The sequence below is a fragment of the Crinia signifera genome, chromosome 7 (genome assembly GCF_055691185.1).
Source record: "Crinia signifera chromosome 7, ASM5569118v1, whole genome shotgun sequence".
In the NCBI taxonomy this organism is placed as follows: Eukaryota; Metazoa; Chordata; class Amphibia; order Anura; family Myobatrachidae; genus Crinia; species Crinia signifera.
In genome coordinates, this window is record NC_139223.1 from 17123009 (window position 1) to 17148668 (window position 25660).

At 46.2% G+C, this 25660-nt stretch overlaps 1 protein-coding gene across 2 annotated transcripts; it reads left to right on the top strand.

Annotated features, from left to right (window-relative positions):
- The first annotated feature begins 255 nt into the window (after nucleotides 1–255).
- LOC146021384 (calcium-binding protein 5-like) lies at nucleotides 256–19886 on the top strand. 2 transcript variants are annotated; one of them, XM_083155169.1, is made up of 7 exons: nucleotides 256–542; nucleotides 10520–10666; nucleotides 13523–13553; nucleotides 15948–16091; nucleotides 16511–16620; nucleotides 19346–19493; nucleotides 19590–19886. In XM_083155169.1, exons 1-7 carry the CDS (start codon nucleotides 489–491, stop codon nucleotides 19613–19615), a joined length of 660 nt encoding a protein of 219 aa, XP_083011295.1. In that variant the 5' UTR covers nucleotides 256–488; the 3' UTR covers nucleotides 19616–19886. The 2 variants fall into 2 exon arrangements, with proteins under 2 accessions (XP_083011295.1, XP_083011296.1); XM_083155170.1 differs by lacking the exon at nucleotides 256–542 and adding an exon at nucleotides 9391–9712.
- The last annotated feature ends 5774 nt before the right edge of the window (nucleotides 19887–25660 follow it).

The following is a 25660-nucleotide window of genomic DNA, read 5'->3' on the forward strand; positions in this document are numbered from 1 at the left end:
TAATTCCCACACCAGCAGGTCAGATATTTAGCAGGATCACCGGCTGGAGCAAGGTTACCAGCTGCTGAATGTAGTTCCAAATAAGTTAATCGGTTTGGCCAAGTCCGGTTATTATATGAAGCTGTGAACTGTCATCTGCTAATCCTCACAGCTCCTGCTTTAGCGTTGGGCAGTCCATCTGCCTCTGTCACTATACCCCCCCTCCCATCTATCTGCCTCATCTATGTCCCTTTCACGTGCAGTGTGGCCCAGGGTGGATGTCATAGCCCAGCAGACACCGACGCCATCAGATGTCCCCTCACACTCTACAGTGGTGACCTCCATTGGCCAATGGTCCTATGCCTTCAGCTGAGTGTCCATTCCACCAGTGACATATGCAGCGTGCGGAGGGTGGTGCACACTCACTCATTGGGGCTTAGTGAGAAGACCAGCATGCCTTGCTTCCAGGAAAGAGACCATCCAATGAGGTGAAGACTGGTCGTGGCGGAATGGGAAATACAGGGAACCAAGGCCAATGCATGCATATGGAGGGGATGCCAAACGTAAGTGTGACAGCTTGCCAAGAAGCTCGCAATCTATCCCGTCATTGTCTTTGTGTATTTCTGCCCCACCAAACTATGCAATTTGTATCATTCCCTAATAGAACCGGTCCATCTGCGTTCCTGCAACTAATTACATCCATGTCTCTGAGGACATAAGTATCAAAGTATCCTAGTAACGTAAGCATCAAAGTATCCTAGTAACGTAAGCATCAAAGTATCCTAGTAACGTAAGCATCAAAATATCCTAGTAACGTAAGCATCAAAGTATCCTAGTAACGTTAGCATCAAAGTATCCTAGTAATGTAAGCATCAAAGTATCCTAGTAACGTAAGCATCAAAGTATCCTAGTAACGTTAGCATCAAAGTATCCTAGTAACGTTAGCATCAAAATATCCTAGTAACGTAAGCATCAAAGTATCCTAGTAACATTAGCATCAAAGTATCCTAGTAATGTAAGCAACAAAGTATCCTAGTAACGTTAGCATCAAAGTATCCTAGTAACGTTAGCATCAAAGTATCCTAGTAACGTAAGCATCAAAGTATCCTAGTAACATTAGCATCAAAGTATCCTAGTAACGTTACCATCAAAGTATCCTAGTAATGTAAGCAACAAAGTATCCTAGTAACGTTAGCATCAAAGTATCCTAGTAACGTTAGCATCAAAGTATCCTAGTAACGTAAGCATCAAAGTATCCTAGTAACATTAGCATCAAAGTATCCTAGTAATGTAAGCAACAAAGTATCCTAGTAACGTTAGCATCAAAGTATCCTAGTAACGTAAGCATCAAAGTATCCTAGTAACGTAAGCATCAAAGTATCCTAGTAACATTAGCATCAAAGTATCCTAGTAATGTAAGCAACAAAGTATCCTAGTAACGTTACCATCAAAGTATCCTAGTAATGTAAGCAACAAAGTATCCTAGTAACGTTAGCATCAAAGTATCCTAGTAACGTAAGCATCAAAGTATCCTAGTAATGTAAGCATCAAAGTATGTAGTAACAAAAGTTATGTAAGTATCCATGTATCCTAGTAACATACAGTAAGTATCCATGTATCCCAGTAACATAAGTATCTATGTATCCTAGTAACATACAATAAGTATCCATGTATCCCAGTAACATACAGTAAGTAGCCATGTATCCTAGTAACATAAGTATCCATGTATCCCAGTAACATACAGTAAGTAGCCATGTATCCTAGTAACATAAGTATCAAAGTATCCTAGTAACGTAAGCATCAAAGTATCCTAGTAACGTAAGCATCAAAGTATCCTAGTAACGTAAGCATCAAAATATCCTAGTAACGTAAGCATCAAAGTATCCTAGTAACGTTAGCATCAAAGTATCCTAGTAATGTAAGCATCAAAGTATCCTAGTAACGTAAGCATCAAAGTATCCTAGTAACGTTAGCATCAAAGTATCCTAGTAACGTTAGCATCAAAATATCCTAGTAACGTAAGCATCAAAGTATCCTAGTAACATTAGCATCAAAGTATCCTAGTAATGTAAGCAACAAAGTATCCTAGTAACGTTAGCATCAAAGTATCCTAGTAACGTTAGCATCAAAGTATCCTAGTAACGTAAGCATCAAAGTATCCTAGTAACATTAGCATCAAAGTATCCTAGTAACGTTACCATCAAAGTATCCTAGTAATGTAAGCAACAAAGTATCCTAGTAACGTTAGCATCAAAGTATCCTAGTAACGTTAGCATCAAAGTATCCTAGTAACGTAAGCATCAAAGTATCCTAGTAACATTAGCATCAAAGTATCCTAGTAATGTAAGCAACAAAGTATCCTAGTAACGTTAGCATCAAAGTATCCTAGTAACGTAAGCATCAAAGTATCCTAGTAACGTAAGCATCAAAGTATCCTAGTAACATTAGCATCAAAGTATCCTAGTAATGTAAGCAACAAAGTATCCTAGTAACGTTACCATCAAAGTATCCTAGTAATGTAAGCAACAAAGTATCCTAGTAACGTTAGCATCAAAGTATCCTAGTAACGTAAGCATCAAAGTATCCTAGTAATGTAAGCATCAAAGTATGTAGTAACAAAAGTTATGTAAGTATCCATGTATCCTAGTAACATACAGTAAGTATCCATGTATCCCAGTAACATAAGTATCCATGTATCCTAGTAACATACAATAAGTATCCATGTATCCCAGTAACATACAGTAAGTAGCCATGTATCCTAGTAACATAAGTATCCATGTATCCTAGTAACATAAGTATCCATGTATCCCAGTAACATAAGTATCCATGTATCCCAGTAACATAAGTATACATGTATCCCAGTAACATAAGTATCCATGTATCCTAGTACAGGAATTACACCTGCCGTACCCCTATACGTGTCCTGTACAGAGATTACACCTGCTGTACCCCTATACATGTGCTGTACAGAGATTACATCTGCTGTACCGCTATACGGATCCTGTACAGAGATTACACCTGCTGTACCCTATACGTGTCCTGTACAGGAATTACACCCGCTGTACCCCTATACGTGTCCTGAATAGAGATTACACCTGCTGTACCCCTATACGTGTCCTGGACAGAGATTACACCTGCTGTACCCTATACGTGTCCTGTACAGGAATTACACCCGCTGTACCCCTATACGTGTCCTGAATAGAGATTACACCTGCTGTACCCCTATACGTGTCCTGTACAGAGATTACACCTGATGTACCCCTATACGTGTCCTGTACAGAGATTACACCTGCTGTACCCCTATACATGTCCTGTACAGAGATTACACCTGTTGTACCCCTATACGTGTCCTGTACAGAGATTACACCTGCTGTACCCCTATACGTGTCCTGTACAGAGATTACACCTGCCGTACCGCTATATGTGTCCTAAACAGAGATTACACCTGCTGTACCCCTATACGTGTCCTGTACAGAGATTACACCTACCGTACCCCTATACATGTCCTGTACAGAGATTACACCTGCTGTACCCCTATACATGTCCTGTACAGAGATTACACCTGCTGTACCCCTATACGTGTCCTGTACAGAGATTACACCTGCCGTACCCCTATACGTGTCCTGTACAGAGATTACACCTGGTGTACCCCGATACGTGTCCTGTACAGAGATTACACATGCCTTACCCTATACGTGTCCTGTACAGAGATTACACCTGCTGTACCCCTATACGTGTCCTGTACAGAGATTACACCTGCCGTACCCCTATACATGTCCTGTACAGAGATTACACCTGCTGTACCCCTATACATGTCCTGTACAGAGATTACACCTGCTGTACCCCTATACGTGTCCTGTACAGAGATTAAACCTGTTGTATCCCTATACGTGTCCTGTACAGAGATTACACCTGCCGTACCCCTATACGTGTCCTGTACAGAGATTACACCTGCCGTACCGCTATACGTGTCCTGTACAGAGATTACACCTGCTGTACCCCTATATGTGTCCTGTACAGAGATTACACCGGCTGTACCCCTATATGTGTCCTGTACAGAGATTACACCTGCTGTACCCCTATACGTGTCCTGTACAGATTACACCTGCCGTACCCCTATACGTGTCCTGTACAGAGATTACACCTGCCGTACCCCTATACGTGTCCTGTACAGAGATTACACCTGCCGTACCCCTATACGTGTCCTGTACAGAGATTACACCTGCTGTACCCCTATACGTGTCCTCTACAGAGATTACACCTGCTTTACCCCTATACGTGTCCTGTACAGAGATTACACCTGCCGTACCCCTATACGTGTCCTGTACAGAGATTACACCCGCTGTACCCCTATACGTGTCCTGTACAGAGATTACACCTGCTGTACCCCTATACGTGTCTTGTACAGAGATTACACCTGTTGTACCCCTATACGTGTCCTGTACAGAGATTACACCTGCTGTACCCCTATACGTGTCCTGTACAGAGATTACACCGGCTGTACCCCTATACGTGTCCTGTACAGAGATTACACCTGCTGTACCCCTATACGTGTCCTGTACAGAGATTACACCGGCTGTACCCCTATACGTGTCCTGTACAGAGATTACACCTGCTGTACCCCTATACGTGTCCTGTACAGAGATTACACCTGCTTTACCCCTATACGTGTCCTGTACAGAGATTACACCTGTTGTACCCCTATACGTGTCCTGTACAGAGATTACACCTGCTGTACCCCTATACGTGTCCTGTACAGAGATTACACCTGCCGTACCCCTATACGTGTCCTGTACAGAGATTACACCTGTTGTACCCCTATACGTGTCCTGTACAGAGATTACACCTGCTGTACCCCTATACGTGTCCTGTACAGAGATTACACTTGCTGTACCCCTATACGTGTCCTGTACAGAGATTACACCTGCTGTACCCCTATACGTGTCCTGTACAGAGATTACACCTGCTGTACCCCTATACGTGTCCTGTACAGAGATTACACCCGCCGTACCCCTATACGTGTCCTGTACAGAGATTACACCTGCTGTACCCCTATACGTGTCCTGTACAGAGATTACACCTGCTGTACCCCTATACGTGTCCTGTACAGAGATTACACCTGCCGTACCCCTATATGTGTCCTGTACAGAGATTACACCTGCCGTACCCCTATACGTGTCCTGTACAGAGATTACACCTGCTGTACCCCTATACGTGTCCTGTACAGAGATTACACCTGCTTTACCCCTATACGTGTCCTGTACAGAGATTACACCTGTTGTACCCCTATACGTGTCCTGTACAGAGATTACACCTGCTGTACCCCTATACGTGTCCTGTACAGAGATTACACCTGCCGTACCCCTATACGTGTCCTGTACAGAGATTACACCTGTTGTACCCCTATACGTGTCCTGTACAGAGATTACACCTGCTGTACCCCTATACGTGTCCTGTACAGAGATTACACTTGCTGTACCCCTATACGTGTCCTGTACAGAGATTACACCTGCTGTACCCCTATACGTGTCCTGTACAGAGATTACACCTGCTGTACCCCTATACGTGTCCTATACAGAGATTACACCTGCCGTACCCCTATACGTGTCCTGTACAGAGATTACACCTGCCGTACCCCTATACATGTCCTGTACAGAGATTACACCTGCTGTACCCCTATACGTGTCCTCTACAGAGATTACACCTGCTTTACCCCTATACGTGTCCTGTACAGAGATTACACCTGCCGTACCCATATACGTGTCCTGTACAGAGATTACACCCGCTGTACCCCTATACGTGTCCTGTACAGAGATTACACCTGCTGTACCCCTATACGTGTCTTGTACAGAGATTACACCTGCTGTACCCCTATACGTGTCTTGTACAGAGATTACACCTGTTGTACCCCTATACGTGTCCTGTACAGAGATTACACCTGCTGTACCCCTATACGTGTCCTGTACAGAGATTACACCGGCTGTACCCCTATACGTGTCCTGTACAGAGATTACACCTGCTGTACCCCTATACGTGTCCTGTACAGAGATTACACCGGCTGTACCCCTATACGTGTCCTGTACAGAGATTACACCTGCTGTACCCCTATACGTGTCCTGTACAGAGATTACACCTGCTTTACCCCTATACGTGTCCTGTACAGAGATTACACCTGTTGTACCCCTATACGTGTCCTGTACAGAGATTACACCTGCTGTACCCCTATACGTGTCCTGTACAGAGATTACACCTGCCGTACCCCTATACGTGTCCTGTACAGAGATTACACCTGTTGTACCCCTATACGTGTCCTGTACAGAGATTACACCTGCTGTACCCCTATACGTGTCCTGTACAGAGATTACACTTGCTGTACCCCTATACGTGTCCTGTACAGAGATTAAACCTGCTGTACCCCTATACGTGTCCTGTACAGAGATCACACCTGCTGTACCCCTATACGTGTCCTGTACAGAGATCACACCCGCCGTACCCCTATACGTGTCCTGTACAGAGATCACACCTGCTGTACCCCTATACGTGTCCTGTACAGAGATTACACCCGCTGTACCCCTATACGTGTCCTGTACAGAGATTACACCTGCCGTACCCCTATATGTGTCCTGTACAGAGATTACACCTGCCGTACCCCTATACGTGTCCTGTACAGAGATTACACCTGCTGTACCCCTATACGTGTCCTGTACAGAGATTACACCTGCTGTACCCCTATACGTGTCCTGTACAGAGATTACACCTGCTTTACCCCTATACGTGTCCTGTACAGAGATTACACCTGTTGTACCCCTATACGTGTCCTGTACAGAGATTACACCTGCTGTACCCCTATACGTGTCCTGTACAGAGATTACACCTGCCGTACCCCTATACGTGTCCTGTACAGAGATTACACCTGTTGTACCCCTATACGTGTCCTGTACAGAGATTACACCTGCTGTACCCCTATACGTGTCCTGTACAGAGATTACACTTGCTGTACCCCTATACGTGTCCTGTACAGAGATTACACCTGCTGTACCCCTATACGTGTCCTGTACAGAGATTACACCTGCTGTACCCCTATACGTGTCCTATACAGAGATTACACCTGCTGTACCCCTATATGTGTCCTGTACAGAGATTACACCCGCTGTACCCCTATACATGTCCTGTACAGAGATTACACCTGCCGTACCGCTATACGTGTCCTGTACAGAGATTACACCTGCTGTACCCCTATACGTGTCCTGTACAGGAATTACACCCGCTGTACCCCTATACGTGTCCTGTACAGAGATTACACCTGCTGTACCCTATACGTGTCCTCTACAGAGATTACACCTGTTGTGCCCCTATACGTGTCCTGTACAGAGATTACACCTGCTGTACCCCTATACGTGCCCTGTACAGAGATTACACCTGCCGTACCGCTATACGTGTCCTGTACAGAGATTACACCTGCTGTACCCCTATACATGTGCTGTACAGAGATTACACCTGCTGTACCCCTATACGTGTCCTGTACAGAGATTACACCTGCTGTACCCCTATACGTGTCCTGTACAGAGATTACACCTGCTGTACCCCTATACGTGTCCTGTACAGAGATTACACCCGCTGTACCCCTATACGTGTCCTGTACAGATATTACACCTGCCGTACCCCTATACGTGTCCTGTACAGAGATTACACCTGCCGTACCCCTATACATGTCCTGTACAGAGATTACACCTGCTGTACCCCTATACATGTCCTGTACAGATATAGCACCACAGAGATCCCTATACGCGTCCTGTACACAGATTACACTGGCTGTACCCCTATACGTGTCCTGTACAGAGATTACACCTGCTGTACCCCTATACATGTCCTGTACAGAGATTACACCTGTTGTACCCCTATACATGTTCTGTACAGAGATTACACCTGCCGTACCCCTATACGTGTCCTGTACAGAGATTACACCCGCTGTACCCCTATACGTGTCCTGTACAGAGATTACACCTGCCGTACCCCTATACGTGTCCTGTACAGAGATTACACCCGCTGTACCCCTATGCATGTCCTGTACAGAGATTACACCTGGTGTACCCCTATACGTGTCCTGTACAGAGATTACACATGCCTTACCCTATACATGTCCTGTACAGAGATTACACCTGCTGTACCCCTATACATGTCCTGTACAGAGATTACACCTGCTGTACCCCTATACGTGTCCTGTACAGAGATTACACCTGCCGTACCCCTATACGTGTCCTGTACAGAGATTACACCTGCCGTACCCCTATACGTGTCCTGTACAGAGATTACACCTGCTGTACCGCTATACGTGTCCTGTACAGAGATTACACCTGTTGTACCGCTATACGTGTCCTGTACAGAGATTACTCCTGCCGTACCCCTATACGTGTCCTGTACAGAGATTACACCTGCTGTACCCCTATACGTGTCCTGTACAGAGATTACACCTGCTGTACCCCTATACGTGTCCTGTACAGAGATTACACCTGCTGTACCCCTATACGTGTCCTGTACAGAGATTACACCTGCCGTACCCCTATACGTGTCCTGTACAGAGATTACACCTGCTGTACCCCTATACGTGTCCTGTACAGAGATTACACCTGTTGTACCCCTATACGTGTCCTGTACAGAGATTACACCTGTTGTACCCCTATACGTGTCCTGTACAGAGATTACACCTGCCGTACCCCTATACATGTCCTGTACAGAGATTACTCCTGCCGTACCCCTATACGTGTCCTGTGCAGAGATTACACCTGTTGTACCCCTATACGTGTCCTGTACAGAGATTACACCTGTTGTACCCCTATACGTGTCCTGTACAGAGATTACACCTGCCGTACCCCTATACATGTCCTGTACAGAGATTACACCTGCTGTACCCCTATACGTGTCCTGTACAGAGATTACACCTGCTGTACCCCTATACGTGTCCTGTACAGATATAGCACCACAGAGACCCCTGTTGGGTGATGGTACAGCTGGCTGGGATTAGCATTAGGTGATGTAATGTTGGTCTCAGTGCTGCCACTTCTGTGATTGCAGTTACATGTAGAAGAACTCATATTCCTGGGACGCAGCTGGTAATTCTGTATCTAATGTTGATTTACAGATGCCCAGAGGAGTAAGGGAGGGGGCCAGGAGAAATGGAGGGGATCACTGCAGAAATGCCCAAAAGGGGGGCTTATAGGAGAGAAGCAGGGGGGCTATATAGTCACAGATGCTAAAAGGAAGGGGTCAGCTATTAATTTGCAGATGCCCAGGAGCAGCGGAGGGGGCCAGTAATTCAGCAGATGTCAGGCAGGAGACATGTGATATAATCTGTATTATCCCCTGTCTGGTGATCTGTGATCAGTGATACCCACTGCTGATCCCATCCCTCCTCTCACGTCAGTCGCCTGCAGGTCTCCCAGCCTCTGCTGCTCTTCCTCCGAGTCCTGACCTCCAGGGCTCTATCGCCTCCTGGCATCAGGTCCTTCTCTTCTCATTCTCTATCGCTGCCCCCTTCATCACTTCCCTTCAGTATCACATTCACTATTCCCCCCTCGCTGCTGAGTCTGTGACCCCAATTCCCTTGCACTTATCCCCATCTACTTCCTGTCCACACAAAGTGGTCTCTGTGGTCACACACTCCTGTTCTGGTTTCTCTCTGACGGATTATTTGGGGGTTCCGTCCAGGAAAGAAGTGTCACGGTTCTACAGAAAGGTGGGTGCAATGTTCATGTGGAGCTCAGAGAAATGGTCCTGGCTGGAAGGTTAGACTGTGCTCCTGGCTGGAAGGTTAGACTCTGTGCTCCTGGCTGGGAGGTTAGACTGTGCTCCTGGCTGGAAGGTTAGACTGTTCTCCTGGCTGGGAGGTCAGACTGTGCTCCTGGCTGGGAGGTTAGACTGTTCTCCTGGCTGGGAGGTTAGACTGTGCTCCTGGCTGGGAGGTTAGACTGTGCCCTTGCTGGGAGGTTAGACTGTGCTCTTGGCTAGATTAGACTGTTCTCCTGGCTGGGAGGTTAGACTGTTCTCCTGGCTGGGAGGTTAGACTGTGCTCCCGGCCTGGGAGGTTAGACTGTGCTCCTGGCTGGGAGGTTAGACAGGTCTCCTGACTGGGAGGTTAGACTGTGCTCCTGGCTGGGAGGTTAGACTGTGCTCCTGGCTGGGAGTTTAGACTGTGCTCCTGGCTGGGAGGTTAGACTGTGCTCCTGGCTGGGAGGTTAGACTGTGCTCCTGGCTGGGAGGTTAGACTTTGCTCTTGGCTGGGAGGTTAGACTATGCTCTTGGCTGTAATGTGTGTATATAATTTATAATTGTATTTCTTTGGTAGAGAAAGGCAGAATTAACCTGCTATATACATAGTCTACAGTACCTACTATATACATACCCTGGTTGCTTAAATTTCAGTAAATTATAGATATAGTCTGAGATTTTGTTCTATAATGAGTAACTAGGTATATTTTACATTATAAGAAGCTTAGTTCTGTCAGATTCCGTTTCTCGTTCTGATTTTCCTCTTTTCCACCAGGCGGCGGGAGCGGTGTCGCGGTTCCGTCGGAAGTTGACGGTAACAGATCCTCAGCTGGCATTACCGGTTCTCGATCTCGGTCCTGGCATGCAGGGTCTAGGTCCAGCCTGTATCTTTCTGCGTAAGGGCATTGCCGAGAAGCAGGGGGTAAGTACGACCGCTGTCCCGGGACTGGTGACAGGGGGCATTTTACAATATGGTTACACAAATATTCAGTTATGGGTATAGCGACTCGCAGGAGCGAGCATCATTAACGATATAGTGCGCACACATTACAAGGTATGGAGGAAAATAACGTTATCGATGGTCGTTATCTTGCTTTGTGCCAAGCCGGTATAGACTCCACCATAAGTAACAGAGGGGCAGATTTAGTAAGCTCGGTGAAGTGGTAAAGGGTCTGGTTTTTATCACCGGCCAATCAGCTCCTAAACATGAAGTTACAGGCCTGGTTTGAAAAATGACAGGTAGGAGCTGATTGGCCGGTGATAAAAACCAGACCCTTTACCACTTCACCGATCTTAATAAATCTGCCCCAGACAATACCCACTGTATTATATATATTCTATACTGGATGGGACTTATATCTTTCCATGTTATAAGTACAGCTAAAATACCTTTCTGCCATCAGTATATGTAATATACCTTTTACTGCTGTGATACATGGAGCGGGATGCCGGACAATCTCGGATGTTGTTTTAAAGGGGCAATGGCTTCCAGGCATGGTTCTGCATTGTAAGTGTATGTTCCTCTTTAAAAAAAACATCCAAGTTCGTCCGGCATTCTGCCCAGCCGGTCCGGTGACAACCTCTGCCTAGTGACCCGCCCTGAAACACCCCCAATGCCAGAACAGTTCTGTACAGTCAGACCAAGTTGTCTATGTACTAAGCCTTGGACCAGCCAATCAGATCCCAAGTGTCATTTTTCAAACACAGCCTGGAAAATGGCAGTTAGGAGCTGATTGGCTGGTGCTTTCTCTCCAAGGCTTAGTAAATAGACGCCTGATTTCAGTAAGTCAGTAATAATTGTTATCTGCCTCAACCAAGGTCCCAGAACAATTCCCATCCTCCTCTACCCGCCCTTCTGCACAGCTGGATGATGCCCCCGTAACTGTGCCCACTCCACCTCTCTATCTTATCCACATAATACTGTCCGGGAGGGTCCCAAAAATCAGGTCCCCCTCCCGGCCCCCCGGAAAGGATGGTAACCCTCCCGGATACCGGTGCACCCCCGATTTTCCCTGGTGGCAGAGTTTAAATTACCGTGCTTCACAGCTTTTCGGCTGAGAGGGTGGGGCTAGATATGCAAACCGCGTCGATTTAGCCCTGCCCCCTTCTTGGAGACCCACAAATTGACTATGACTGTATGACTACCCCATTCAGGGTCGTCTTTTCGTATGGGCTTAATGGGCACTTGCCCAGGGGCCCCAGGTGTATAGGGCCCTATGCTGATAGCTGAGGATCCCCTTTTTCCAGGGATACCAGAATTTTTTAAATCGGCACTGGGGAACTGGAGATATCCAACTTCAAAGCAGCAGTCCACATCCGACCTGTTAATTGCAATTCCCAGTCATATTTCTCAGGTTCTGTCTGACTTAGAGATTTTCTGAGAGTATATTCCAAAAGTTGGGACTCTCCCCTTTCTGCCAACACTAGTGGCTTGTCTCTATTATGCCCAGAACTGGAGATATCAGCCTTCCAGCAGCCGGTCCCTGCTCCAGCTCCAAACGTCTGGTGTACAGTTTTATATTTTTGTCAATGGATTGCTCTGGCTCCTGATCTCTGATCCCTAAGTCCCCAGCACCTCCTGAAAGTTGGGACTCTAGGTTTTTATACTATTGAAGGCTAAGAAATCTATTTCCAGATAATGGCGTTATCTGCAGTCAAACAAGCTGCCCTTCCACCGAAAAATGACGAATATTAACCCCTTACCGACGCAGCCTGTTTTTGCCTTCCTGACAGAGGCCTTTTTTTCAAATCTGACATGTATCACTTTTTGTGGGGATAACTTTTTATTGCTTTTACTTATCCCAGTGATTTTGAGATTGTTTTCTCGTGACACATTGTATTTTAAGTTAGTGGTAAATTTTGGTCGATACAGTCTGGTTTTTTTTGTGAAAAATACCAAAATGTCGTAAAAAAATTGAACATTTAGCAATTTGCAAAATGTAAAATTTTCTGCTTGTGAGACAAATAATCATACCACTCAAAATAGTTAATAACTAACATAGACCATATGTATACTTTATTATTACATCATTATTTCAACCTGCTTTTAATTTTTTTGGACACTAGGGGGCAGCAGAGTCAAAATTATACACATAACACAGTAAACGCTGCTTTTGGCTGTTCACGTTTGAACAGCCAATCGCAGCGATCGCTGAGGGGGGGGGGGCATCGGTGCCCCCCCTGGGCAATGAGGGAAGATGTCTGCTGTCAGGGACAGCAGACATCGTCCCTCTGTCACCGCGTCTGTAGACGCGGTGACAGTTTAAAAACATGACGTACATTTATGCCATGTGTCGGGAAGTACATCCCGACCATGACGTAAATGTACGTCAAATGACGGGAAGGGGTTAAGACCACTCCATTATCCAACCCTCCCCTGCGTATAAAACACCCCCTACCTCCCTGGAAGCCATTTACAAGGGACCCTTCATTCAGCTCAGTGCCCCCTTCCACACGTTAGGGTTCACCCTCCCACCACCTGTGCAGTAAAGGAGTAATTAGCAGAAGTTTCTGCTCCAGGTCCTACATGTTGAGTGGAAGATAGAGCACCCCCTGCCACCCGTGGGACATCAAAGCTGCTGCTGATAGCACCCCCCACCCCTAGGAGGGGAGAATGGGTAAGGGCCCCAGTGCATTGCTTTGCCCAGGGGCCCACACTGCTGTTAAGATGGCCCTGACCCCATTAGTGTCACCCTACACATGGGGGAGCAGAGGGCAGGGATATACAATAGGGGGGTAACTAGTGTGTAACATCTCCTTATCTCTTCTCATTTCACAGTACCGGGAACTAGGAACCGACGAGATTGAAGGTAACTAGTATAGTTCTGGAGAGATGGAGTAGACATATCTGTCTGTATATATGTCTGTCTGTCTGTGTGTATGTATTTATCTAGCTATCTATTTAGTACGTATCTGTTCTATTATCTATCTATCTATCTATCTATCTATCTATCTATAGGGGTGTACAAACTCTTCGATTTTGACAGGTTTTCAATTCGATTTTGCGTATAGAAGCAAAATCAAATCGAAATCGAATGGTTTTTAAGATGCTTTCGATCTGCATTCGATTTGATGCGCGCTCCCGTTTTCTCTATATCAAAAAGAAAAATAGACTGTTCAGGAAAGGAAATATCGAATTCCATCCAGTAAATCAAATGTGTACAATGTACCATGATTGTAAATAGATATCGAATGCAAAAGCGCAGATCGAAAGTTTTGGAGAGAGAAGATAGATATTCTCAGAAAATGTAGTCCTCCAAGAAACGTCCAATGAGAGAATCGCGTCACAATAGCGTTCTGCGTGTCGTTACCATAGAATATGGGGACAATTATCGGTTTATGTAGGAGGTTAGTTGCAGCACAGTGACGATAGATAGATAGATAGATAGATAGATAGATAGATAGATAGATAGAAAGAAGGTTGGTTGGTGCATTCTGTCACTGCTGATAATAGAATGATTTGCAGATTAATGGCAGTGTACTGAGGCATCTATGGCCTTCTGGTGGAAAATAGGAACATAAGAAAGATGTATCTAACCTACTTGTGAGTCACAGAGCTCAGTCAGCATCTAGTTAGTGGGAATATATATATTCGTACAATGTAACTTTATTGAACCACTGTTGACGCTGCACAGTTTTTACCGGTCTCTATTTTAGCCTGAAGGCAGCAGTAATATAACAGAATATTTTCGCCACATCCTACAGTATCTTCTGGTGACGAGCGCTGAGTCTTCCAGCTGCTGCGTCACCAGACGTGTCAGCCGCAGTAAGGAGTATTTCCAATGGTACGATACAGACTCTCCAGCCTAGAAACACGTCTGGTCTGTAATCCTACTCTACAGCTGTGTCTCCATTCACTGCGCACCAGCGTATGGGCTACGCAGCCGCACTGAGGGGTCATTCAGACCTGATCGCAGGGCTGCGAATTCACAGCAGCCAGTGATCAGTTAAGCCGCTGCATTCCTCCAGTGAAATCCCGCCTTGCGAATGAATGTGCTCCCTGTACGAATGGCTGTGTAAGGGTGCACATCCGTTCTCACCCATGCAAATATGTCTAGAATCCATCATCTAATGATTTTTAGTGCGCCAGTCATAGACTTAGTTACATAGTTACATAGTAGGTAAGGCTGAAAAAAGACTTGCGTCCATCTAGTTCAACCTGGTATGGATATCCATTGCTGATTCGGTAGGTTCTGGTATTTTACAGACAAATTATATTTCTTATTTGTACCCATGGATGTTTTTCTCCAGTAAATGTTTGTCCAACTTTGCCTTGAACGCATTTAATGAGCCAGCCGTTACCACCTCTCTGGGAAGAGAGTTCCAGAGTTTGACTGTTCTGACCGTAAAGAAATTCTTTCTACTAGCTGAATGAAATCTTTTTTCTTCTAATCTATACTCATGCCCTCGCGTCCTAGATTCCTTTCTAGTAGAAAAGAGGGTGTGTGACAGTTCCTTATATTGGCCCTTGATATACTTGTACATGTTGAGCATGTCTCCACTTAAACGTCTCTTTTCTAATGTAAATAGTCCCAAATTGCTTAATCTCTCCCCGCTGGGATGATAAACAGGCACATCCGGGATGGAGCTGACATCACAAACCCTCCCCTATGAAGGCTTGGCATGCCTGCATTTTCCCCGACACTCCCAGCTGTTGTTCTGGCATGCCCAAAAACCAGACAGTTTCCAACCCACATGCCCACTCCCAATCACCTTCTAACGGCCAGCGAACAGTTGCTGGAGTTACTTGCAGGGCAGCTTCGCACATGTGTACTTTGAACTGTATGCATGCACAGTGCATCGTTAATTGCCCACTGAATCGGGCCCAGAGTGTAGTGTGCGTCTTATTCACACAAACAGAACAGCTGGACGCGGCAGAACTACATTGCTAGATGTATCTTGCGACGCTTGACCTATTGAGGCTACATGTATGAAGACACATCTGTATACAGCCGTGAATGATCTCCTAACCTTGTCACCATCTGTGCTACGTATAATAATAGCAGGTGGCCTATAGTCTCAATGACTAATATCCCTATACTGACCAGTAGGGGGCACAACATATGCCTGCAATCTCCTAGGTAACCACACCTTGGATAGTTGGCGTAGGAGTAATACATATAAATAATGCTCTTTGTAGAGTCCATATCTGCGTTCTGTCCATTTGGTCATTAATGTCTTGCACATCCGTCTGGTCCTTGTAGAGCTACGCGAGGCCTTTGTGGAGTTTGACAAGGACAAGGATGGGTACATCACCTGCAAGGACCTGGGGAACCTTATGCGGATCATGGGATACATGCCCACGGAGATGGAACTGATAGAGCTGTCTCAGCAGATCAACATGAACCGTAAGTACTGTGAGGTCCACCATTGGCCGTTGCAGTGGGTCCATTCTAGAATATAATCCTACTTAGTAATGGTGCTCCGTGGGATAGCTGGGTCTCAATGTTTATAATGGCCCTTATTCTAGTTGACTCGGACGGATGTGTATTTTGGGATGGCCACCGAGTGTTCTTAGCCCCGACTACCGTACGGATCGCTCACACCGTCCGTATGCGGTAAGACGCCGAGTGAAGGATCCGAGAATGGATGTTTCATGTGAACAATACCCCATCTGTGGGAACCTCCCCCATCCTCCGATGGTTGTCGACTCAATCAAAATAAGGGCCAATGTTTCTTTATGCTTGTTCCTCTCTTCCATATCTCCTTCCTTCTGCACGGTCCCTCCCCATAGTCATTCTTCTTATTTACCCCCTTTCTCCTCCAGTTGGAGGTCGGGTGGATTTCCAGGACTTTGTTGACTTGATGACCCCTAAGCTGCTGGAGGAGACAGCTGGGATGATTGGTGTGAAGGAGCTCAGAGATGCCTTCAAGGAGGTTAGAGGACATGACAGTACCGGAGCAGGTCACGTTAGGCTCGAGATAAACACATATTACACTATGTATGGAGATAGGGATGTAGACATGGTAGGTGTGGGGTGTGCTGCTGCCTGATGGTTGTTTATGGTGTTCCAGCCCTCGGTATACTGTAGATGGGTGGTTGTTCTATGACACATCCAAGGCTATGGTCCGTAGTAGCATGTGTTTATGACTTTCATCTTTTATCACCATCCTGTGGTGGCAGTAATGTAACAGGGTTTGCAATGAGGGATGTCCTACCATGGCATGGCAAACATGAGCCTTTGCTGATGATACTCTTCCATGGTGGTCCTTGCAGTGGTGGTACAGTGTGCTGTACTCCACAAACACCAGCAGTGCCCTGTCCAACACCACCTGTAGCACCAGTCACCGCAGACACCAGCAGTGCCCTGCACAACACCACCTGTAGCACCAGTCACCAGCAGTGCCCTGTACAACACCACCTATAGCACCAGTCACCGCAGACACCAGCATTGCCCTGTACAACACCTTCTGTAGCACCAGTCACCGCAGACACCAGCAGTGCCCTGTACAACACCACCTGTAGCACCAGTCACCGCAGACACCAGCAGTGCCCTGTACAACACCACCTATAGCACCAGTCACCGCAGACACCAGCATTGCCCTGTACAACACCTTCTGTAGCACCAGTCACCGCAGACACCACCAGTTCCTTGTACAACACCACCTGTAGCACCAGTCACCACAGACACCAGCAGTGCCCTGTACAACACCACCTGTAGCACCAGTGACCGCAGACACCAGCAGTGCCCCACCACAGACACCAGCAGTGCCCTGCACAACACCACCAGTAGCACCAGTCACCACAGACACCAGCAGTGCCCTGTACAACACCACCTATAGCACCAGTCACCACAGCCACTAGCAGTGCCCTACACAACACCACATGTAGCACCAGTCACCACAGACACCAGCAGTGCCCTGTACAACACCACCTATAGCACCAGTCACCACAGACACCAGCAGTGCCCTGCACAACACCACCTGTGGCACCAGTCACCGCAGAAACCAGCAGTGCCCTGCACAACACCACCTGTAGCACCAGTCATCAGCAGTGCCCTGTACAACACCACCTATAGCACCAGTCACCGCAGACACCAGCATTGCCCTGTACAACACCACCTGTAGCACCAGTCACCGCAGACACCAGCAGTGCCCTGTACAACACCACCTGTAGCATCAGTCACCACAGACACCAGCAGTGCCCTGTACAACACCACCTGTAGCACCAGTCACCGCAGACACCAGCAGTTCCCTGTACAACACCACCTGTAGCACCAGTCACCAGCAGTGCCCTGTACAACACCACCTATAGCACCAGTCACCGCAGACACCAGCATTGCCCTGTACAACACCACCTATAGCACCAGTCACCACAGACACCAGCAGTGCCCTGCACAACACCACATGTAGCACCAGTCACCACAGACACCAGCAGTGCCCTGTACAACACCACCTATAGTACCAGTCACCGCAGACACCAGCAGTGCCCTGTACAACACCACCTGTAGCACCAGTCACCGCAGACACCAGCAGTGCCCTGTACAACACCACCTGTAGCACAGTCACCACAGACACCAGCAGTGCCCTGTACAACACCTGTAATACCAGTCATCGCAGACACCAGCAGTGCCCTGTACAACACCACCTGTAGCACCAGTCACCGCAGACACCAGCAGTGCCCTGTACAACACCACCTATAGTACCAGTCACCGCAGACACCAGCAGTGCCCTGTACAACACCACCTGTAACACCAGTCACCGCAGACACCAGCAGTGCCCTGTACACCACCACCTGTAGCACCAGTCAGCACCAGTCACCGCAGACACCAGCAGTGCCCTGTACAACACCACCTGTAGCACCAGTCACCACAGACACCAGCAGTGCCCTGTACAACACCACATGTAGCACCAGTCACCACAGACACCAGCAGTGCCCTGTACAACACCACATGTAGCACCAGTCACCGCAGACACCAGCAGTGCCCTGTACAACACCACATGTAGCACCAGTCACCACAGACACCAGCAGTGTCCTGTACAACACCGCCTGTAGCACCAGTCACCGCAGACACCAGCAGTGCCCTGTACACCACCTGTAGTACCAGTCACCGCAGACACCAGCAGTGCCCTGTACAACACCACCTATAGCACCAGTCACCACAGACACCAGCAGTGCCCTGTACAACACCACCTGTAGCACCAGTCACCGCAGACAACAGCAGTGCCCTGTACAACACTACCTGTAGCACCAGTGACCGCAGACACCAGCAGTGCCCTGTACAACACCACCTGTAGCACCAGTGACCGCAGACACCAGCAGTGCCCTGTACACCACCTGTAGCACCAGTCACCACAGACACCAGCAGTGCCCTGTACAACACCTGTAGCACCAGTCACCACAGACACCAGCAGTGCCCTGTACAACACCACCTGTAGCACCAGTCACCACAGACACCAGCAGTGCCCTGTACAACACCACCTGTAGCACCAGTCACTGCAGACACCAGCAGTGCCCTGTACAACTCCACATGCAGTACCAGTCATCCACAAACATAACAGCCGTGATGCGGGATATGGCATCTGTGGGCCACTGATTGGACGACACTGCTGGCTGTATGTATCACAATGGTTGACCTCTGTCTCTCTGATGACTTCACAGTTTGATGCCAATGGTGATGGGGAGATCACTCTGGACGAACTACAGCAGGCCATGCAAAGACTTCTGGGAGAGAAACTGACCAACAGCGAGATTGCTGACGTAGTGCGGGAGGCTGATCTCAATGGGGATGGGACGGTGGATTTTGAAGGTAAGATCTTACCTACAGAATATTACTACCCCATACTTACTGCTGCCCCCTACTGCCGATGCACTATAACCACACTCACCTCCTCTCCCTCTGCAGAGTTTGTACGAATGATGTCCCGCTGACCTCTGACATCTCTCTACTTGACATCCAATGAATAATAGGAGCGCAGAGGCCATGAAGTATATACCAGCAGACATCCGAAGGCGCTATCTGTAGTGGATCTAGCAGTATATAGAACCCCTCTGGGTCACGCTCCCTAACTTTTACAGAACTCTTGTGAATAAATACCCCTGCTTTTGTAGCTTTCTCTCTGTCTGTCTTCTAGAAGAGAACCTGGTTTGGAGTGAAATTAAAATGGAGTGGGATTTTAAATTGGTCCCACAATTACACCTCCTAGTAAGGAAACTGGTTGGCAGACCTGAGATGTGAGCAAAGTCTAGTTCTTATTAACCTCACAGTGAAACCTCCCATGTGGAACACAACTGTGGTATTCAACTGTGATCCGTGAAGGTGCAAGGCTTCGGTAGACAGGCAGAGATCAGAAAGAGCAGACATTCAGTAACAGGCAGAGATCAGGAAGAGTAGCAGTCAGACAGTAACAGGCAGAGATCAGAAAGAGCAGACAGTCAGTAACAGGCAGAGATCAGGAAGAGCAACAGTCAGTAACAGGCAGAGATCAGGAAGAGCAGAAGTCAGACAGTAACAGGCAGAGATCAGGAAGAGCAACAGTCAGTAACAGGCAGAGATCAGGAAGAGCAACAGTCAGTAACAGGCAGAGATCAGGAAGAGCAGCAGTCAGACAGTAACAGGCAGAGATCAGGAAGAGCAGCAGTCAGTAACAGGCAGAGATCAGAAAGAGCAGACAGTCAGTAACAGGCAGAGATCAGGAAGAGCAACAGTCAGACAGTAACAGGCAGAGATCAGGAAGAGCAACAGTCAGTAACAGGCAGAGATCAGGAAGAGCAACAGTCAGTAACAGGCAGAGATCAGGAAGAGCAACAGTCAGTAACAAGCAGAGATCAGGAAGAGCAGCAGTAAGACAGTAACAGGCAGAGATCAGGAAGAGCAGCAGTCAGTAACAGGCAGAGATCAGAAAGAGCAGACAGTCAGTAACAGGCAGAGATCAGAAAGAGCAGACAGTCAGTAACAGGCAGAGATCAGGAAGAGCAACAGTCAGACACTAACAGGCAGAGATCAGGAAGAGCAACAGTCAGTAACGGGCAGAGATCAGGAAGAGCAGCAGTCAGTAAAAGGCAGAGATCACTAAGAGAAGCAGTCAGTAACAATCAGAGATCAGGAAGAGCAGACAGTCAGTAACAGTCAGAGATCAAGAAGAGCAGACAGTCAGTAACAGGCAGAGATCAGGAAGAGCGGCAGGCAGACAGTAACAGGCAGAGATCAGGAAGAGCGGCAGACAGTCAGTAACAGGCAGAGATCAGGAAGAGCAACAGTCAGTAAAAGGCAGAGATCACTAAGAGAAGCAGTCAGTAACAATCAGAGATCAGGAAGAGCAGCAGTCAGTAACAGGCAGAGGAAAAAAATGAAAAGAATAATGGTGTAGCAAGTCTAGATAATAGGATTTTTCAAATGGGGTCCCAAAATATTCCGCTCTGGGGTGTGACGAAAATATTTTCTTATGGGATCACCGTGGTGTTAGAGATGTTAATTCCTGCTTACACTTGCTTACATAAAGTGAGACGTCACCATACACATAAAGGTTTCTTTTCACCGTTTTCTCATTTTCACCTTCTTCTCTTATTCCTTTCTCTCAAGTGAGTTTATGAAATATAAACACGGAGGAATGATATCAGTGGGTGCTAATGAGAAAGGATTCTGGGTAGATATTACCCAACGGTCAGACTACATACCCAGTAGGTCTATGGGGTGTGTAGATAACTTTTAGAAAAGGGATCACCCTGGTGTTCTAAAAGGTAAGAGTTGCTTACACTATGCGTACATATAACAAAACATCACCATATACATAAAGGTATCTTTTTCCTTAAGTTTTTCAAGCAGATGCTCACGTTTTGCTTACTTGTAATTTCTGTTACTCCTCATATCAAGGTATCTTTGGTAATTCTTTGATCCAAAGAAGGAGAGATGCTTCCAAATAATTGGCAAACTCAATTTATTTTAAAAATGGAATATTAAAAAGGCAAAAACATCGGAGTTGGAAAACAGGACCATACAGAGGATAAGGTGACCGGAACACACTCACCCAGTCAACAGTCAATATAAGAAATTAGAGTTTGTAATTAAAAAACATTGGGATATTCTACTTCATGATCCCACCCTGAGTGAATTTCTTGACATAAAACCTAAATTCGTATATCGCAGGGCAAAGAACATTAAAAACAAACTTGTCAGTAGTGCACTAAACCAACCTGAGAAAAAGGGTACCATCAAAACGGAGGGGTTCCACAGGTGTGGTACGTGCACCATGTGTAAAAACTGTAAAAGTGACCAAACAAAAATAATCAAAGTCACTGCAGTAATAACTGGAAAAGAGTTCTCTATCAAACAGTTTATTACCTGTCATAGTAAAAATATTGTTTATTTATTACAGTGTTCTTGCAATAAGCAGTATATAGGGCGGACTTCCAGACGTTTAAAAGATAGAATGGCAGAACATGTGCGAAACATTAAAAAAGGTCTGATCACTCACAATGTATCTGCACATTTTAAGGATTGCCACAATAGTGACCCTAAACACCTTGTCCTATTTTGTGGTATACAGCTTGTCAATGGCACATGGCGGAAAAATAATGTAGAAGAGGTTTTAGCACAAACAGAGATGCGCACTATATTCAATTTTGGCACTTTACATCCTGGTGGGTTAAATCTCGATTTCGAGATAAAATGGTTTTTATGATTTTTATAATATGTATTCGTTTGATTGTGACCATATTTCAGCATTTCTATATTTTATATTCATTGTATTTCTTTATTGTGTAATTTTTATATTGTGTATTTTTCATCTATATACCGCACTTGCTGTCTATAATCATAAACAGAATAAGGAAGTGCAGAAGTAGCGTTTGCGTTCCATTAAGATGGAACGCATGGATTAAAGCTCCCCTCACAACCAGGAAATGTAGCAGCGGCGTTTGCGTTCCATTTAGATGGAGCGCACGCGTCACAACATTCAGTATGTCTCAGACGCCGGAAGTAGTCATATTCCGATGAGACGAGGGCGGAAGTGCGTGCGTTCCACGAGCGTGGAACGCAAAACAGACGAACACCGCTTATATCAGCCGTTAGGAACCTGTAAGTCCACTCTTTCCCCTCTCATGGGCTGGAATACATTAAGGATAGCAGCGCAGTATGTATAAATTACACTGTTAAGCTAGAAAATTATGTCTTCAGTTTACTTCCGGTTTGAGGGGATGGACACACCCCGGATGGGATGTCCTTCCTCCCCTCAGGTATAAAAGAAGTTGTAGGAATGATGCTAAGCACACCTTGATAAAGACAGTAGTCGAAACGCGTTGGTGGCTTTTATTGGGGTAACTACATTGGTCAGGATCTGTTTGGGTGAGTGTGTTCCGGTCACCTTATCCTCTGTATGGTCCTGTTTTCCAACTCCGATGTTTTTGCCTTTTTAATATTCCATTTTTAAAATAAATTGAGTTTGCCAATTATTTGGAAGCATCTCTCCTTCTTTGGATCAAAGAATTACCAAAGATACCTTGATATGAGGAGTAACAGAAATTACAAGTAAGCAAAACGTGAGCATCTGCTTGAAAAACTTAAGGAAAAAGATACCTTTATGTATATGGTGATGTTTTGTTATATGTAAGCATAGTGTAAGCAACTCTTACCTTTTAGAACACCAGGGTGATCCCTTTTCTAAAAGTTATCTACACACCCCATAGACCTACTGGGTATGTAGTCTGACCGTTGGGTATTATCTATCCAGAATCCTTTCTCATTAGCACCCACTGATATCATTCCTCCGTGTTTATATTTCATAAACTCATTTGAGAGGAAGGAATAAGAGAAGAAGGTGAAAATGAGAAAACGGTGAAAAGAAACCTTTATGTGTATGGTGACGTCTCACTTTATGTAAGCAAGTGTAAGCAGGAATTAACATCTCTAACACCACGGTGATCCCATAAGAAAATATTTTCGTCACACCCCAGAGCGGAATATTTTGGGACCCCATTTGAAAAATCCTATTATCTAGACTTGCTACACCATTATTCTTTTCATTTTTTTCTATGACTTTGATGCGGAAAGAAAATTCGAAAAGAACAGGAAACTGAGAACTTTCTATACCATTCCCCTAAAGAACATTTTAGAGGTGGTAAGAGCGCTGTTTTGAGAAGAGATATCTTATTGTTTTTCTGTAATTGTTCTAGAGGGTTTGGCGACCCACTATCCCTGATATCTCCATTTGATAGCTGCTCCGAGCGCAGACTCAATTGTCATCCATTCTACCATAGTAACAGGCAGAGATCAGGAAGAGCGGCAGTCAGTAACAGGCAGAGATCAGGAAGAGCGGCAGTCAGTAACAGGCAGAGATCAGGAAGAGCGGCAGACAGTCAGTAACAGGCAGAGATCAGGATGAGTGGCAGACAGACAGTAACAGGCAGAGATCAGTAAAAACGGCAGACAGTCAGTAACAGGCAGAGATCAGGAAGAGCGGCAGAGATCAGGAAGAGCAGACAGACAGTAACAGGCAGAGCTCAGGAAGAGCAGCAGACAGTCAGTAACAGGCAGAGATCAGGAAAAGCAGCAGACAGTCGGTAACAGGCAGAGATCAGGAAGAGCAGCAGACAGTCAGTAACAGGCAGAGATCAGGAACAGCAGACAGCCACTAACAGGCAGAGATCAGGAAGAGAGGCAGACAGACAATAACAGGCAGAGATCAGGAAGAGAGACAGACAGACAGTAACAGGCAGAGATCAGGAAGAGAGGCAGACAGACAGTAACAGGCAGAGATCAGGAAGAGCAGCAGACAGACAGTAGCAGGCAGAGATCAGGAAGAGCGGTAGACAGTCAGTAACAGGCAGAGATCAGGAAGAGCAGACAGCCAGTAACAGGCAGAGATCAGGAAGAGCAACAGTCAAACAGTAACAGGAAGAGTTCAGGAAGAGCGGCAGTCAGACAGTAACAGGCAGAGATCAGGAAGAGCAGCAGACAGACAGTAGCAGGCAGAGATCAGGAAGAGCGGTAGACAGTCAGTAACAGGCAGAGATCAGGAACAGCAGACAGCCAGTAACAGGCAGAGATCATAGAGAAAAGCCCACGGTGGGCAAAAAATACATCTGCACACTGATATTTATATAACTCGAAGGGTATAGAAGAAACCCCACAAATAATATCTGTACTGAGAGGGGATGCGCCCTGTACATTCAAAAAATAAATTCATACAGTAGTTCCATAAACAAGAAAAGGACTGTGTAGGCAGGGCGCACTGCAATGGTGAAACACCTTTCTTATCACTTACCTAGCTCCCCACAGGTGCTGGCCATCATACATTACCAGGGAAGTCCAGGAGCAGGGCATTTTCTCCCTCATGAAGGGTCAGGTAGGCATCTATGCGTTTAGCTCCTTGCCCAAAGTATTATGAGTATACAACATTTAATAAAGGTTGCCAGGGTTGCCTACCTGACCCTCTCCTTCAGGGACACAATGCTCTGTTCCTGGCCTTCCCTGGTAATGTAGGATTGCCAGCGCAGCACCTGTGCAGAGCTGTAATTGATAAGAAAGGTGTCACCACAGGTGCTGGCAATCCTACATTACCAGGGAAGCCCAGGAACAGAGCATTGTGTCCTCCTGGAGAGGGGCATGCTGGGAGGTATGGATAATGTATGATTGCCAGCACCTGTGGGGAGCCAGGTAACTTATAAGAAAGGTGTCCCCACAGGTGCTGGCAATCCTACATTACCAGGGAAGCCCAGGGACAGAGCATTTTCTCCCTGAAGGAGAGGGTCAGGTAGGCAGCCCTGCATTTAATACACTGGGAACTTTCATATATATTTAAACAGAATTCATTTATTGTTGCTGTTTGGATAATCTTGGACTACTGCTGAGGGCCTTAATATTTCCAAGGCTTGGGTTCTATATGTTGATTTTTCACATTATAGATAGCAGTATAACCCTGTAGTAATAGATATCAATAAACTTTTAATTGGTCTACCAACAGTGTTATCATTGAAAGG